Source organism: Hetaerina americana, unplaced genomic scaffold (genome assembly GCF_022747635.1).
Source record: "Hetaerina americana unplaced genomic scaffold, ioHetAmer1.1.p SCAF_9, whole genome shotgun sequence".
NCBI classification, from domain to species: Eukaryota; Metazoa; Arthropoda; class Insecta; order Odonata; family Calopterygidae; genus Hetaerina; species Hetaerina americana.
In genome coordinates, this window is record NW_027287538.1 from 11,041,039 (window position 1) to 11,059,129 (window position 18,091).

At 35.2% G+C, this 18,091-nt stretch overlaps 1 protein-coding gene across 1 annotated transcript in view; it reads left to right on the top strand.

Moving 5' to 3' along the window:
- Window positions 1-18,091, top strand: part of LOC139698628 (protein phosphatase 1 regulatory subunit 21) — a 46,165-nt gene that overhangs the window by 3,614 nt on the left and 24,460 nt on the right. Inside the window, exons 3-8 of the mRNA XM_071597479.1 lie at window positions 2,416-2,541; window positions 6,878-7,003; window positions 7,408-7,530; window positions 8,148-8,343; window positions 11,021-11,208; window positions 15,044-15,234. Of these exons, the coding sequence (XP_071453580.1) occupies window positions 2,416-2,541; window positions 6,878-7,003; window positions 7,408-7,530; window positions 8,148-8,343; window positions 11,021-11,208; window positions 15,044-15,234 (950 nt within the window). The remainder of the gene's footprint in view (window positions 1-2,415; window positions 2,542-6,877; window positions 7,004-7,407; window positions 7,531-8,147; window positions 8,344-11,020; window positions 11,209-15,043; window positions 15,235-18,091) is intronic.

Here is an 18,091-nt window from a genome sequence, read left to right on the forward strand (position 1 = left end):
CAACTTGTACATACCTGTTGGTCGCTGGGACAGTCTCATTCTATGGTGCTTGCTGGAAAAAGTGTTATCGTACACCATCCTGCTCAAACAGTTTCAGTGATGATGGACCCTTAAAGTAATAGATAATAAAAGGTCACGTACATTTTGTGGAAAGCATTCTTTATTAAATTGAGGCAAAATTGCAGTGTGCATTTACATTGTGTAAAATTATATGTAGGGTTCAACAATTTTTAGTGTTTTGATATGTCATATTTATTCACCAATGTTATTTTTTGTTGCCATCCTAAGATTTTCTATGACAGTGCACAATTGCAAGGAGAGGCTAAGAATATATGGCTGTGTAAGTTTTCGTGGCAGTGGTTTGAAGGATTCTGCATTATCGGGTTTCACCGCATCGTTGTTTGATGCTGACATCAGTTTTGCCGAAGTTGCATTCGGCGTCCTCAGGTCGAATGCAACTTTGGCGAAACTGTTGTCAGCATCAAACAATTACGTGGTGAAACCCGATAATGCAGAATCCTTCAGAGGCTAAGAATGTTCCTCCTTTTTTTGTCACACTTTGGCTGATATTATACAAAGTATGATTATTGACCATTGGGAGATAACAATTTCTGTTATTAATCCATAATCATCTTTCTCTCCCCTTATACACACTGGATGATCAAATAATTTAACTAGTTTCCACAAGTAAGGACTAGTAAGTCCTCACCTGTGGAAAAAATATAGCATTAATAGTTACAAACACTCCCAAGGAGGATGTTTCGGTCCTCTAGTAACTAAAAAATCTTTTCTTTCGCTAGTTCTTACATCCCTTATCTATAATGTATCCATTCAGTAATATTTTCTTTTTCAAATTTTCAAAAGTTTTTCAGCAAGCATTGATCAACTTACAAATTCCCACTCCTCGCTCAAATACCAAAGTTGGTAAAGTAGCCATTGTTTTGTAGTTTAAACAAATTTAGGAGTGACATTTTCATACTTCTCCAGTTCTTTTTAGGAATTGAAGGTCATTGCAAACCGCATAGTAATTGTGATGGTTTCAGCTAGTGCAATGCGTAGAGACTGTTGTGAACTCCTACAGACATGCAGAGAGAAGTCAGCCTGAGAAAGTCATGCCCTCAAAGGATTCATCAGACAATGATTTGATGTATCTATCCAAAATAATACTATCTCATATTGAAATGCAATTATTGACTTTGTAATTCCACACACTTGATTTAAAAACATGACCCAGGTTTCAACGTTGAATTGTGGTGTGTGGAATTACAAGGTCAATAATTTCATTTTATTTCAATGTGATATGCAAATTCCATTAAGTTATGCCGGAGACAACAAATTTTAATACTCTCTCATACAAGGTAATACAGACAAGTACCAAACCAAGTAATATAACCAAATACAAGGAAAGCGATACTGACTAATACAAATTAACGTTGTGAAGCCTCCTTGCGAGTATGTTATACCCCGTTCCTACCATGTCTGAGGGCCCATCTGGCTATGCTTGGCCCTGGGCCTTGAGCCACCTGTCGCCAGCGGCCCAAGTCTCTAACTTTATCTCTCAGAGGAAAGAGGAAACATTTTCTCAAGTTGAATTCTCCCAATAAAAGTCATTTCTTCAACGATTAATGTTCATGAGAAATGGAAATTTCATAGCCATCATTTGTAAACCGACGAACAAGCTGAAGGTACCAAAACACTTCGCATTGATTTTAGTCTTGTGACAGACAAGATAGGGACTCTGTGATCAAAACTAAATACTTTGGGAACCTAAAAATCCATGTACTGAAATGTGTGTTACTGGTTATCATCTAAATACTCGTGTGGAAATGTGGAAAAAAATCACCCGAGAAAAATCTATCCCGAGACTCACTATTCTAGAAAGACATTAACAAACTACTGCCACAGTATGCTAATTCTTCTTAAGGGAAAACTCTACAATGAGCTTTCTGGATTGGCATGATTGAATCTCCCATTTGGGGCTCCTAGAAAGTAGTTTATCAATCACAGAGTTGGGCTTTTGAGATACAAATTCTACAGGTGATTTATCTGCCTTCTTTCCGGGGGGAAACAGACCTAAGTCTCCGATACTGTTTTCCACCATTAAGAAGTGAAGGTATGCATGATTGTTGAAAGTTTGCTCCCAAGTAGCTACAAAATGTGAACTACAAGAAATTATGTGTTTATGGATTTAAAATGATAATTTTGGGCCCACTTGCACTTATGCCCCTCGGATGCTACTTGGGATGACCACAGAGGTTTTGAACTGAAAGTGTTTTCTCAAAAAGTCTGTTTTTGAAACTCAAACTTAAACAGTATTTCAATTCTGGACAATAAGTGTCACCCTAACCCACTACAAGTGAAATACAAGATTTTTTAAATGGACCTAATTTAATTGATATACTTGACTTTTTTCAGGATGTACTAAAAGAAAGGGATCAAAGCTTGCGCAAAGCAGACCAAGAAATGGACAGTCTTAATTTTCGCAATCAACAGTTAACTAAAAGGGTTACAATATTACAGGATGAAATGGCAGAATATCAGGTAAATTTTAGATTTAATTTACGTAACCCTGCTGACCCCATCAGCGATGGGATAATGTAAAACCTAGAGATTGTGGGTTCGATTCCCACCGAGGTGGGTATCTCTCCATGTAGGACTTGTGTGTTTGCAATTGTTTATATTGTTATATCATTGTTAATAAGTCTGATTTAAAGGCCAAACGGCTGTATTTGGGTAAATTTGAAATAAATAAATGAGTTAAGTTGAAAGCATGACACATCCAGTGAAATAGACTCTTCACAGAATAGTTAATGATTGGAGCGTTGAAATTGTGGCTGTTTTCTTCAAGTGTTATAACTTAATTGTTGTCTCCATTTATCGCTTACATAAAGGCGATTTGGGTATCTTTTGTAATCAACTGGAGGAGGCCTTAATCTTTCTTCAAAAGTATATTGCTAATATTGCCATAGGGACTGACTTAAACGTTGATATGGCCTGTGATTCAAGGTACAGTACTCAACTTGATATTTTACTCAGGACCTTAAATCTCTATTGTGCCAACTCACAACCAACCAGAAACTCTGCATGCTTAGATAATATTATTACTAGTTACATTGTCCAGGAATATTCTATCAATGCTCTTAATCTATTGATCTCTGATCACAGTGCCATTGCCTTTAGTGTATTCCTTCAGTTGTGAACTGTAAATAAACTACAATCACTGCAAGTTGTATGGCAAATTTCATTGCAGGATTACAACCAGCTCTGTGTATCATGATCAATGTCATTCAATATTTGCCAGACGACCAGATGACGATCTATTTCATGTACATATACCACTTCATGTAAAATATAATGTAAATAACTTTGCATTAAGATGCTATATACACAGCCATAATGCAAGTTCCAGAAATATGTTAGACATTACCCAATTCAGATTGTCCAAAGTCTTCAACCTGTAGAATAACCTTGACTTAAAATTTATAACTTTAACTTCTATAGCAAACTTCCCCATACTGAAGGACTGATTAGCTATAATAGGTTCAAAAATGTAATTAAGGATTGATTGATTTCAAACCCCTTGTATTTTCAAGTGAATGTTTTGAACTGGACTTCTCAAGAGTGAAATTATAATACATGGGTATCTCTTCACCACGGTAATGAATGTATTTATTTGTTTATCTTTTGATGACATCTATTGTGGCAAGTGCTGCTCTTTGATGAATAAAGATTATTCGTATTTGAATACCAGTTTAAAAAATTTGATGAATTATGATTTAATCACTTATGTGGGGGCATCAAATTTCTAACAATGTCTGTTGTTTCTGAAAATTAAAAATATTAATTTTTCACTCATATACTTGCAAACCATCTCCATGGGCTGAAAACATGATATGGTGGAAGTTCTTGTGCATTTGGATGACTTTTAGCACTGTGCGGGCAAGTATAAAGGCAATTGCTCCTGTTAGGGTCACTCTTACAAGATAGGTCAAAGGGTAGAGTCTGTTCCTCTGTGAGAAGGAACTACAGAGGCATCTGACCCCAGTATGCAGCTTTTTCAGTCATAAATTTACATTAAAAAAACTATTGAAGAAGGCAACTGCAAACTACCTCAGTTATTTAACCCTCTACTTTATGATGGATATAAATATGAGAATGGATTCTAACAACAATGGGACTTGGCCCATCGGATCATGTCCAACAGCAGGAGAGGCAAAGTTTCCACAATCATCATCACGCGAAATCCTTATGAAACAAAATTGACAATAGCAGCAACAAAATAGACAAAAAGATGAACTAGCCAGTTAGAATGGGAATATCAGGACGATTTCGAGGACTGGAAAATTAAAAAATATAAAGCATGAGACGGAGAGAGAAAATATAGGTACTTTATGGCTGTGTGAGGTAAGATTGAAGGATATCACAGATTATTGGAGTGATAGTTAGAGAGTAATATATGGTGAAGGGGTAGAGATGGATGGCAGTAGTATTAGAAATATTTTAAGAAGAAGCTTGGTAAACATAGGACAGGTGAGTGATTGAATCATATTAGTGAAAGGAAAAGTTGAACCATTGAGGAGGAGCAAAATGGTGCAGTGGCTAATGTGCTGAATTCCTACCCCAAGGCCCTGGGTTCCAATCCCTGTGGTGGCATGATTTTTCAGCGGTCTGAAGATCCCTATTTAAGGTACTAAATGGAGTGTGCTGTCCGCCGGATGGAATGTTAAACTGTGGACCCTTTAGGACATATCGTTAAGAGTAGGCAAATTCTGATGCTGGGTTTTTCCACCCTTCCTCATTCCTTGATCATACATACATGTAAATACATAATACCCTCGACCAAATCACTCCCTCCTTTCCTTAACCATGCAAATGACCTTAGCTGTTGGTCGTCTATCCTAATTACAAGTACTACTGAACCAATGAACATAGTGATTCTTTAGGACTTAATGCCGGGAAGTTAATCATATGGAGAAAGAAATAGTGTATACAATCAACTAGAGGAAATAATTGTGGGTTTTCCTGTGGGAAAATATTTGAAAGTGATGGGGGATTGGAGTATGGTGGTGGGTGAAGGAAGAAATGGGAGTCAGTTGGAGGACTATGGTTTATAAACAAGGAATGTCCATGGGGAGAAAGCAACAGGAGACATGGTTAAATTATAATGAATGCTTGGCCTAAAACACCACCATAGACATACGTATTCATAGAGAATGCCCTGGAGTTCAGAGAGCCATCAGACTACATTTTAGTTAGGCCTAGAATTAAGAACAGCAAAAACAATTTAAGTGCCCTGAGATGGGGTGCGGATTCAGATCATGATTTACTGCTAATAAAGTGTAACATCAGATTAAAAAGTATGAAACTGGGAAGACAGATGAGGAAATGGAATGTAGAACATGGATCAAGATAAAAAGAGGAGCAACACGAGGCAATTGAAAAATGTATGGTTTGAGGATGAGATCATGGGCAAGATGATTAGGAAATAGTTAGAAGAAGGAAATGGAAAGAAAGGTCTACTCAGAATAAGGCAAAAGAAGTGCAAAGAGTGGAATGAGTGAGTGGGTAACTAACAGGGCAAAAGAAGTGTGGTGGAAGGAGCAGTGGCAGAATATGGATAATTTATTTAGTAACAGTGAAATGGATTGGTTGCCCTGGGAGGTGATTCCACTGTCAGGATGTCAGAAGGAAAAACTGGTGAATCCAAAGATAAGTTATAAAAATTATTACTTGGACAGGAAATGTTCAAAAGAGATGGAAGGAATGTATAGAGAACCCAAATGCCATTGGGCCAGCGAGCTTGGACACACTCATAGAAAGAGAATATGACTTAGATGAGACTGAATAACTTAGGACCAGGTGTACTTGATGGTGAGATGGAAATGGCATTAAGTGTATTTAAATCAAATAAGACCATGGGGACAGATAAAATCGTCATGGAGGTAGTTAAGGGTCTAGAAAAACATTGAAGAAAGACACCCTGGGCTAAAGCATGATGTGAAAATCAGTGTGATATGAATGGGATGAAAATCAATGGAAGCAAAACAAATAAAAGTTATAAGGTTTTCAAGAAAGAGGAATGCTAAGTTGATTGGTAAAATAGGAGAACAAAAGCTAGAGCAGATGGAACATTTTACTTATCTGTAAAGTTTTTGGGACCAAGATAGGGAAGTTAGTCTGGGCATAAGTTGAAGAATTTTATTGAGAATTGCAAAGAAACCTTAAGAAGGAGGGAATTGATGATAGGGACATTGGTTAAGGATTTTAAGAAAATACTATTGAAAACTTTGAGATTGACCCTGATTTTGTACGTTGCTGAGATATGGTTGTTAAAGTAAGATGCTAGGCATAGATTGGAAGTTTGTGAAGTGTGGATGTAGAGAAGGCTGGTAAAGGTGAAATGGAGGGAAAGGAAAACAAATGAGGAAGTGCTAGGCATGGTGGGGGAAGAGGGGATTGCTGGGAGAAATCCAAAGGAGGCAGGAAAAATGAATGCAGAGAATTTTGATTGGTAATGGGATATTGAATATTGTAATAGCGGTGGGAAACATCAGGCAAGAAAGGTAGTTGGAGAAAAAAGATAGGTATGCATGTTGGATGGAATGAAGGGAGGTGGAAGGTTTACAGAATTGAAGAAGGGTTCACTGTAGTATGAGGTGCCATATTCTGTCTGTAATGCTGAGATATATAGCATTGCTCAGTATGATCATCCAAAACCTGCCTTAAATGGCAGGCTATCTAAAAGTAATAATAGTTTATGAAAAATATTGATAAAATTGGTTAATTTGAGAAGCAGAGGGGAAAGTTATATCAATATGCATTGGCACAAATATATAATTAAGTGAAGGCTACGTATGCTTTTTCATTCTCATTATAGGCTAAATCTAAGAAAACTAAAGGGAAAAGTGCCGGAACACCGTTGCAGACTTCAGAATACACCAACAACGTGATAGATGAAGAATTTCAAAAGAAAATAGCTGAAAATGCTGAGCTTCTTTCCATGGTAAATTGCATTTTTTAAATGTTATTTTTCTCTATTGATGCTTTTTGAAAGTTATGTATGAATGAATATAAAGAGCTCTGTAGATTTTTTTATCATTTGACACATTAAATTTATTCTTCTCATCCTTGATCACTTCCCATGTGCACTATTATGGCTGACAAACTGTTGAGAGGGACATAAAAAACTATGAAATAAAAGTTAAAAGAAAATCTTAGGAAATCAAATTTTCTGTTAATAAATTTAAATTACTACTACATGTAGTAGAATTAATTTTTACTCAATGAGTACTCTTCTTTGATTTGTTTTAAAAATGTATAAACTAAACTCAGAATTTTATTTCTGATTATTAATCAAGCTATTTGCCTTAACTGTATTTCTCAATATTTTATTCTCAAAATTTACAGATGCATGAGAAAGATGTTACCTATCAACTTCAGGTTTCAGAAATGACGGAACAGCTGGAAAAACTACAGCATGAAGTTCAGAAATTCAAAAAGTGTAACAATGATGCAGAGGAAAGTTACAAGGCAAGATATTATTTGATTAATTGAAGTGAGCGGCTGCTCCTGTACATTTAATTACCTATGCAGCTGAGAACATTTTTAACTGAAATGTTTTAAATGTTTATTCAATTTGTGTTGGCTGTTCATTGTGTTCATATTATTAGAATGCTAAATAATGCAGTATTAAGACACCAAATGCATACGCTATTATTCATGTACTAAAAATGTTATCATCGTCATAAAAACATTTAAAAATATGCAAAACAAACTTCTTATATTGAGGAAATGGAAAATATGACAGAGATCATAACTTTACTAGTATGATGGCACATAGTTTAAATTAATTCAACCAGCCCGATATACCTTTCACTTGTAATCGCAGAGATGAATATTTTAATGCAACCAGGCTCCCCAAACAGATTTTATGGCCCATATAAGTATTGCAGGTAATTCTTAGAATGTCGTATCCCTTTAAAAAACAGCTTCAGGTGTGACCATGGTAAACTGTGGGTATAGGGGGAAAATTTCCTAACTGCTTAAATGTGTGATATGCAAGCCCTTCAAAATGTTTTTCCCAATTGAAGTTTTTGGTAGTTCACTTTGGTATCCTTGTGCTTCAATAACCTTTCTCCTTCTTTTAGGCTGTGATTGAGAGTTTACAATCTGATAAGGAAAAGCTAGAAACTAGATTGAGTGCCAAAGAGAAAGAAGTCCAAAAAACTTGTTCTCAAGTGTATGCCCTGGAGCAGAGGCTAAAAGAAACGGAGGATGGGCTGATGCAGAAATTAGGAGCTGCTAATGACATAATTTCAAATCATATTCCTTTTGTTGATAAACGTAAGTGTTTCACATAACTCGGGGTAACGCTTTGAATGACTATTGACCACAAGGACAGTTATGCTTAATAAAGTTAATAATACCTTAGTGATAAAAATGTTTACAGGTTCTTGGATACTCTGCCGTAGGTATTGTGATATTATGTGAGGCTTTACTGTGTGAGTACTGGGTAACTTGAAGGCATAAATATCATTTTGAAAATTGAAGTTTCTTATTTTGGTTTCATTTCTAATCTCAAGAACTGTAACCAGTTGAAAAGGTGGAACTAATAACTGAAGAACTGAACTGATGCATAACTAATTATTATTATAAATAGTCAGATTAATGTATAGTTTTCGTGTCTTGTGTATATGATTGACTAGATATAGTTGCTTGTAAAATTAGCATTTTCCTTTTGTATGAGCATTATGTTCAAAACAAATGATGTAAAAATTTGTGAAATTAGTGACATGTAGCAGATGAATCCATAAAAAGTTGCTCTTGCATCATCTCCCGCAGTATCTTGTAATTTATGAATGAATGTCCATGTGAAAGTCCGGAAGTCAGAGGCAGGCTAAATACAAAGAGAATCTGTGGTGAATAAGCTTGAGGATGTGGCTGAATGTTTGGATTATAGATACAGTGAATTTGGAGGTGAGAGTAACTCCAGTAATTGATTCTTTGAGATGGAGCATCCAAAATGGGGGGGCAACCTGAATTCTTTTCCCAAAAAAGTGAAGTTTTTTTATGTTTTTGTTAACTTGAATACAAAATCTTTATAAAACAAAAATTTCATTTAAAGCAAAAATACCTGTGGTGGATTTGATATTCACAAGAATGGATGGAGCATGAATTTTGCCTGTTGCATAATATGTATCATGTATCCGGGCTGCATAAAACAATAGTACAGGCATATAAGCAACACATACAGGTTGGTCTAATTAGGTGGAGGAAACTGAGGTCCCTACTTAGCCCTCCTCACCCTTTCGTACTCTTTCCCCCTCAAACTTGTTGTTTGTACATTTTCCCCTCCAAATAATCACCACCTCTCGTATTATCCTTTATGAACTTGGTTCACACGCCCAGTAGGCTACTGAGTGTTAGCCAGGCTAACATTATTGGATACATATAGATAGCCATACACAGCACAACATTTCTACATATCAACTGTTGTGCAATAGGGAATTGTGCAGTTGTCACTTAATTTGAGCTTGGATCCATGTGAATGCAAACCAATCTGTGACTCATTTTCTGATATCTTATATGGGTGCTTTGTCGAGATCACTATAGATTTATCTCTTTGTCCAGGTGGGATATTAAACCCAGTTAAATTGCTAAGTATAAACTAGCCTCCCCAGTCTATGTGATTTACACATGACATCAGGTTTAGTCTGAGGAGGATCAATGTTTGGGTTGATGGCTGCTGTTTTTTACATTATGTAGGATATCATTGCCTTTTCAAAATGTATTTTTTATCATTCCTTACACTTTTTCATTAGTGTGTGGTAATGATATTGTTTTATATATTCTACTGATTAAGGTAGGTTTTAGATGGAAACTGCATAAACAAAAGTACAACATACCTTTCTTCCCCCTCCTAGCCAAAACACACATACTGAAATCCTATAGAGTAAGTCCCTCTTCAATTCCACATTCTTCATTCCATCCAATATTCATATCCTACTCCTCCCCCTTTTTCGCTACCCCAATATTCTCCCCCTTGTCACAGTTTTCATCATCCCATTGCCTATCAGGGTAATGATATATTTGTTTGAAATATTATTTTTCCAGTGCTGAATGAGTTAATTGTGTGGTGCATTTTGCATTGCAAAATAATAAAATTAATTTCAGTATATAATAAAAGTGCAATGGCATTTTTGTGAGTCAAAATTAGGAAATTTTTCATTCTTGTTCACTTTCCAATGTACTTCTTGAAAATCAGATTTGGCTGATATTTTACTCTGTTAATTCCAGTTTATATTTGTGATTAAAAGCAAGGACAGCATTGCAAATTGATGGTAAAATATTTCATTACAGAGACCCATTTACTGTGTGAAAATCTAAATGTGAAATTTACTAATGTAAATAAGATACATATATAGCCAATTTTCTGCAAAAATGAATTCTATGGTAATTTATAAGTAATGTCAAGAAAGAAATGGTAGTGCAAACTCAGTTGCATTAGCTAATTTTTTTTATCTATTGGCCCATGATTGACATGCATGTGGGGCCTCTTACATCAGTGTATTGGAACACTACCAACAACATAGTTTAAGGCCTACCTAACTGGGTAACTCCCATATCTGGTACTAACCTCAATATATTTTGGGTTTTGCCAAGGCTCAGTTGTGCCAGCATTGTGAGACCAGTGAGGTGTCAGGCATCAATGTTTATAAACTGCTGTAATATTTCTACCAGTGCAATATTTTCTGACTTTCAGAGCAGAGAAATTAGCACATCAGACCGGAGTGAAATATTATGTAAAAGTGAATTACAGCTCGCTACTTACTCGCTAAACCAGTGTATTTATAGTGTTGTCTTATGGGCATCATAAGGTTAAATTATAAGTAATTTGCTCACTTTCATAGTGATCCTCATATTTAGTCTGCCAATGGGTACTAACCTGCTCTTTCCTTATTGCATTAATCTTGTAATTTATATCATTTTACTCTGAAGTGCATTTTTGTTTGCCATTTAGGTATAAATGAACTGAATGAGCTTAACATCCCACAACTGGACAGGCGACGGCAAGCATGGTGCCTCCATCTGGTGGCACAAGTTGGTAGCCACGTCCGAGACTTGGCGACAGGTTTGTCTGACTTTCACACGTACACAGAGCAACGTGTTGCAGCTACTTCAGATTGCCCAAGTCCTCTCAATGCCAAGGTATTTTATTTTTTATCTTATAGCACTTATTTTTCACATAGGTATTATGATAGTTCTGGCTTACATACTGCTGATGTCTTTTGTATTGATTCTATTATGTAGGCCTATTTGCATTCTTAGAAGTTTGAAATGGTATAAATGAATTTTACTAATCAGGGAGGTGTGATTTATTTATGAAAGTATGACTACCTTAACGTATTGTCACCACAGGTCAACTAACCCCTTCATTTCTCTCATCATGTCCCCGCTTGTAAAACCTAATACATGGTACGTACCGTTGCATTTTTCCAGTTGCTGTCTTTCCATTATTCCGATGCCCCTTACCTATCAGTATCCTAAGGATACTAAAATGTTCTTCCAATTTTATATGATGTGCAAAACCTTTTCCTCTGAGCACCCCCCCTCTACTCCTGTCTTATCCCTAAATGCCTCATTTTGCCCCCATACCTTTGCCCCTTGGCCAAAATGCGTGTAGTATTTGAACCTAAAGTTTGAAAATGTGCCTGAAGATGATACTATGTATTGAAACCCGGGTTGTAAGATTAAAACTTTAAGTGGAATTAACAAAGTTGCAATATTTCATTGAATCGAGTTTCAAAAGTAGTATGCGGTCTAAAAAAGTATATCAAGTAACAGAATTTCAGTTCTTATGAAAAAAAATCTTCTAAAATGTTGGATTGGTTTATGATGTTCTAATGCAGAATTGCTGCTCACTGCAGCCTTACTATACGTGTGAGTGGGTGAACTAAATGCTTAAATTGTTATTGCTGAAGTTGATATGTTTCAAAAAGGTGCAAACAATAAAATTGCAAACTATCCATGATGCACTGTTGCACACACTGCTTCAAAATGATCAGAAAGTATGAAAATGTATATCATTCTTTTCCTGCTTGAATCTTAAGTCCATTGAAATTGGTTATTGTACATGAAACTCCATAGAGTATTACTTATCAATTATTTAATGCTGTTATGGCAGTTTCAAGGTAATACATTGTTAAATAATTGTATTTACAATATTATAATTAAAGCTAAAGTTCTGAATGCTAGTAATGGAAGCAGGAGCAGGTCGATGGGTCATGGAACTAAGGAGCATACCCTCTAAAAGTTCTTTTAAGAAGCACAGATGGAAATAAATGTTGCAGTTGAGATATTAGCTATTGAAGTGTGAAAATTTTACATGTCCAATACTATCCTAGGACTCTGAAATTAGTGCAACAGTATGTCAGGAAATTTTACATTGTCTTACATCAGGGAAGAGGTGTTAAAAATTGTTCTCAGCCCTCTTTGTGTAATACATGAATGGTCCTTATAGAGTATAATTGTGCGAATTTGAAAACTTATTTCTGAGAGAAGAAGGAATTTCTTTATCAGAGAAATAAGAATGTGTGATTCTAAAAAAATGTGTGTTTGTTTCTATTTGCAAGTAGATTCTCAACGCATTTTTCAATAATATTTTATAGTGAATTATATATATATATATATATATATATATATATATATATATATATATATATATATATATATAATATTTTAGTAAATATATTTATAATAAATTCCTTGCAATGAAAAATGTTGAACCTTCCTTAAACTATCATACTTTACACTTTCAAGCTTCACTTTGTGGAATTGTTTGATGCCTATATTTAAGGAGTTTGTAATTTTCTACAGACTTTATTTTACGGTACAACATGTTTGCCTAAAGATAAGTTATAACCAAGATGCCACCACCTCTCCTTCCCTCAACTGAAAAAACCACGATAATGAACTTTGAAGTCCCGAAAAACCTGACCTCCCACCTTCAACTTCCCCCCTTTCTTCTCTGTCCAAAGGGTATGCGTGTATATTCAACATTCAACAGCTGTTTGTGCCACTTGTACATGATGATGCCTCAAGTTGGTGAAGCGTGTTGTACCATAAAATAAAGTCTGTGGAAAATTACAAACTCATTTAACATGTACTTCCAAAAACTCATTGAAAATATTTTCAAAGAAATTTTAATACCAAATGAAATGGACAATGCTTAGTTTACTGGCATTGAAAAATATTTCAGTTTTATGCTTGTTGCCAGACTTCATCTCTTGTACCAGCAAAGAAAAAAACAAGAAGATTATGATGTAATATCTAAAAAAGTTGTATAATGAAACGTTTGACTTCTGAATTTCAACAGACCTCTGTTCATTTTGACCCAAAATCTGCATTCAGTTATTATACCGTTGAAGATATTCTTGTTCATATGGTCCCATATAAGTTTTAGGATGATGTGGGTCATTATAACAGTCAAATTTTTCTAGGCAATGCAGTAAAGCCTTTGTTGAAGAGCCATCAGACTCCCTTTCCTTAAGCTTATAATTTACCATTTTTAACTGTGTATGTAGCAGGCAAAGAAATAAAGAAATAAATTTGTGGCAAAAATTCAAATGGGTACGTAGATTGGCTGGTCCTCTTAAATGTTGAGATCTCAAGAGTCTTGAATGTAGATATGGCCCTTTGTTCAAACATCAAAATGAAGGTGGCTGCCAAAAAAGATGTATTTAGGAGTCTTAGTGGCACTAGCTTTGAAAATCTGATTGGACTGAAGAGTGAGCTCTGAATAAATTGTAGAACTATGTACCACAGGACTGCTTTGATTGCTGGAAAAGATTTTCAAAGACACAATCACAAACCTTGATGCAAGGGGCCCACCTATATTCTAAATAAAAACCAACCCCCTGTTTAATTTTGTGTTCAGACATTTTTTCTATCATCCTGCAGACTTCATTATGTCAATTACTTTGTACAGACAAAAAAATTGTCACCCTACAGTTCTCTGGTATCAATAAAAATGATAAATAGAAAGCATTGGAAAAACCAGTCAAAGCACACAGTATATGTATACTTTTCAAATCTGTGAATTAATAACAAGAAGGAAAACAGTCAGCTTATATGTTAGTGTCATTCAAATAAGTTAGAATGAAACTATAACCTTTTGCATATCATTTTGTCTTCAATCCTCTCATCTTGGCAGTGTTGAATCTCACTTCCTTTTCTTAAAAATACTTATCCCTTATTTGCGCTGGCTTGTGGAATGATGGTAGATATGGTCTTTTACCAGCCACTGTTGAATTTTGTCAAAGTCATTGCCATAAATAATAAATATTTTTTCCTTTTTCATCCAGAGGAAGCACTCCTATCGACATAATCAACAACGTTTCAGATAGTACTTTGCCCTGCCTTATGATCTATGACATGGTGAATTTTCCATGATTGCTGCCCATTTGTGCTGGACTTGAATTTTTGCAAATTTCCATTCAATTATTTAGTCAAGATAAAACTCGATGCATTTTAATCACTGTGTCTTGAAACTCCTAACTATAATTTAGTGCCATCATTTCAGGCATTTTGAAATGTGATTCACACCCATAAAGTAAGAGGTTGGAACAAGAATTTTCATTGTACAGATCTGTACATGAGGTCATGTTTGAAAAAAATGGCCTTAATTTAAGGGGTGCTAATTGACCAATCTGTATGGCTGTTAAGCTTCACAGTGGTCCATTTGTGCAACATCTGATCAATATGAAAAATATTGACAGTGTTAATATACTGTCATACACCTTTCACTTGGTATGTAATGTTAACGAAATGAAATTGAATGGACTCGATTTTAATAAACTTTATCAAGTGTTTGTGTTGATGTTTGTATCTAATGCTGATGGTACGAGTGTTGTACAAAGAGTTTTGGAAACAATCTAATTAGCTTTCATGCGCACAGTCTAAATTATTGCTATGCTTTCATTAGGGATGTAGGCTCAACCTAGTATGGTGATTATAAACTAAATAGTTTCAAATAAATTTGTAGTTTTCAGTGCACCTGAAAGATAATGCTCGATACTTGCGAGCTCTGGAGCAGGGATATCGAGAATTCCAGGAAGGCCTCGAGAATGACATCATCGTAACCTTGGAGACTGTGCCATCAATTCAGAAGTTCAGCAGAGCATTAACATCTTATGTGATATACCTAGAGAAATTGCTGCCTTATCACATGTTAAGGTAACACAATACCTATTGCTTTTTGATTCATCAGTTGTCAGTGAGAAATGTTAAAACCTGACTGAAAAATTTGGCCAGAAATTGATTATTTTTTGGTGTTAGAGTGTTAACCATATTGGAAGTGAAATATGAATTATCTTTTCCGTGAGGATACTGGGACTTACAGGTAAGATATTATTTTCTTGGTGAATTGTATTAGTGGCCAAAATAAAATTGCATAGTAATGATAACTGTAAATCATAATATTGCACTGTTCACTTAACCCTCTTAGTGCGGCGGGGATTTCAGGGGTACTAGTGAGAAGTGCGAAGGGTAATTTAAGAAAATGTATCACCTTAGAAAAAAAAACATTATGAAGTTATTTGTTTAGATATCCATGTGCAGTTTTTTTATTTTAAAATATAATATTGTAGTTAATAATGATGTAATACATTTACATCATCTGAAAAATAAATTTAATTACTACAGTATCATAAATTTGAAGAATATTTTTTTAGCAATTTTATTTTGATTTTTAGACACAAAACTAATATTTTTGTAAAAACATTTTTCAATTAAACTACGATATTTAAATATAATAAAGAATCAAAAAGACATGCAGAAAATATTATAAATAAATAAAGAAAAACCAGTGAATTGCAAATTTTTTTGTCAGCCTCTGCATAGTTCGATTTTGTTGAAAAGGCTGATCTCACTGAGTCAAATTGTGAATTTTCCCCTTTCCTTGAGTCTGCGGCAATGTGCTTACAATCTAAAGGCAGAAAAAAACCAAGTTCTAACTCACAGAGAACTGCTGACAATGTAATCCATTACACAGGGCGCAATTGATTAGATAGGATGGACAGCAAGAGAAACCAAAATGATTACAAAGCAGTGTTCTCATTTCCATTGTCTCAACAAAGTCTGAATAAGCAGCTATATATCAACACCAGGACACCACAACACATTCAAGAGATTACAGATGAAAACAGATTAGTAGCCTTTCAGTGGCTTTTCATAGTGGAAGACCACTCAGAAAAAAAAACGAGCAAACAATTAGGCTGAGCTTCCCGACATGTACAAAACTGAACGAAAAATTATAGTAAGAATTATACTTTTTGAAAAGTATTTAAAATTGCTAATAAAAAATTAAAAAATTAGTTACGTAATTCTATGGAATTCAACCTATCGATAGCACAAAAACCATAAATTATTAAAGAAAAAACCATAAGTTACAGCGATTTAAACAATAGCCTACGCAAGAGCCAATATATCGGCCCGCCGCACTTTTCGCCAGGGATACGAAAGCCGATATATCGGCCCGCCGCACTAAGAGGGTTAAGCTTGAAATCTCTTTTTCATTTAAAATCAGCCTTTATTCAGTATAAGGTAGGAGGAAAAAGTGAAAAGTAACCGCTCACTTGGGAATACTAACTATAATAATAATTCTTTAATTTGACATTAAATCACATATGCAATCTGCAAGAGAGATGATCAAGTTTGAGTAGCAAATTCACAGATAAAAGACACTTTCACGTGTACATTATTTATGAATGTATTGCATTCAGGTAAAAATAGTTTCTACATATGAATCAAAGTATTCTTATATGGATTAAAGGTTTGAGCATTTGACCATTATATTGTTTTAGCATGTCCATATTTCAAATTGTCCTAGGTAACTTGTTTAGTGGCTTATGGACGTCATCAAAGATTCAATCAGTTACCTCATTCATAGTGTGTCGAATATGTTGAATGCTCTAATTGTAGCTGTCTCTCATGAAACAGACATTGAACTCTATTTGGAGGTATTTATAGCGATTTAAATGCTCTGTGGAATGGAATGAAAGAATGATCAAGCTGCATTCATATTGGGGATCGAGATGGTGCAGTGGCTATCGTACAGGCTTCCCACCCAGAGGGCCTGGGTTCAATTTCCGGCGGTTTTGAATATTTTCAGAGGTATCTTGAACCCTACTTGAGGTGCTTTGTGGAGGGTACTTTGAGTGACTACGCCATCCATCGGATGGGACGTTAAGCTGTGGACCCCTTGGCGCCTTTCGTTAAGAGTAGGCTAATGCCGACGCCGGGTTTCTCTCCACCCTTCATCCTTTCCTGTCCATCCCTAATGATGCAAATGACCTCAGCTGTCAGTTGCCTCCCCTAAATACTACTACTACTGCATTCATATTACATCAATATTGCCCCTCTAGCAAAAAGTACACCTTGGTAGGCAAAACAAAATTACTTCCAAAAGCTCATCTTCTGTGAAATACGTGAGCATACAAAAATATTAGGTATAGCATCTCGATCATCATTACAGTTTGGCATGGAGTAACTTAATGTCATTCTGTATAAATATGAATGCATGCATATTCCCAACATCAAATTCAATTGTCCTTCACAGAGAAGGCCAAAAATTTTAGCCATTTTTAACATATTTATAGCTGTAAGAAATACACAAGTCAGTGATGTGGGAAGAGGTAATTTCCATATGGGCAAGGAATAGAAGAATGACATGCAATCACTTATATCGATCGGGACTTAACATTGAGTGGAAGAGGCTATCAAATTATGGATTAAGAATGAAAACATAACTTCTCATAAAGATTAGTAAATCAATAAAATGATTTATGAATGCTTCAGAAACTGGTGACAAACATAGAGTAATAAGAAAAGCAAGCTATTTTAAATGGCGATAAATAAGCAAAATCTAGAGCCTTTGAGACAAAGTGATGCAAAAGCAAGATAGCAATGCCAAATGAATTAACTTGGGTGAAACCTTTGATTATAAGTGATTGTGAGGTTTTAGCTCTAGTCTAGAGCTCTCTCTTTTTCAAATAATGCTTGCCATGAATGATAGATCTCATAGAGTGAAGTA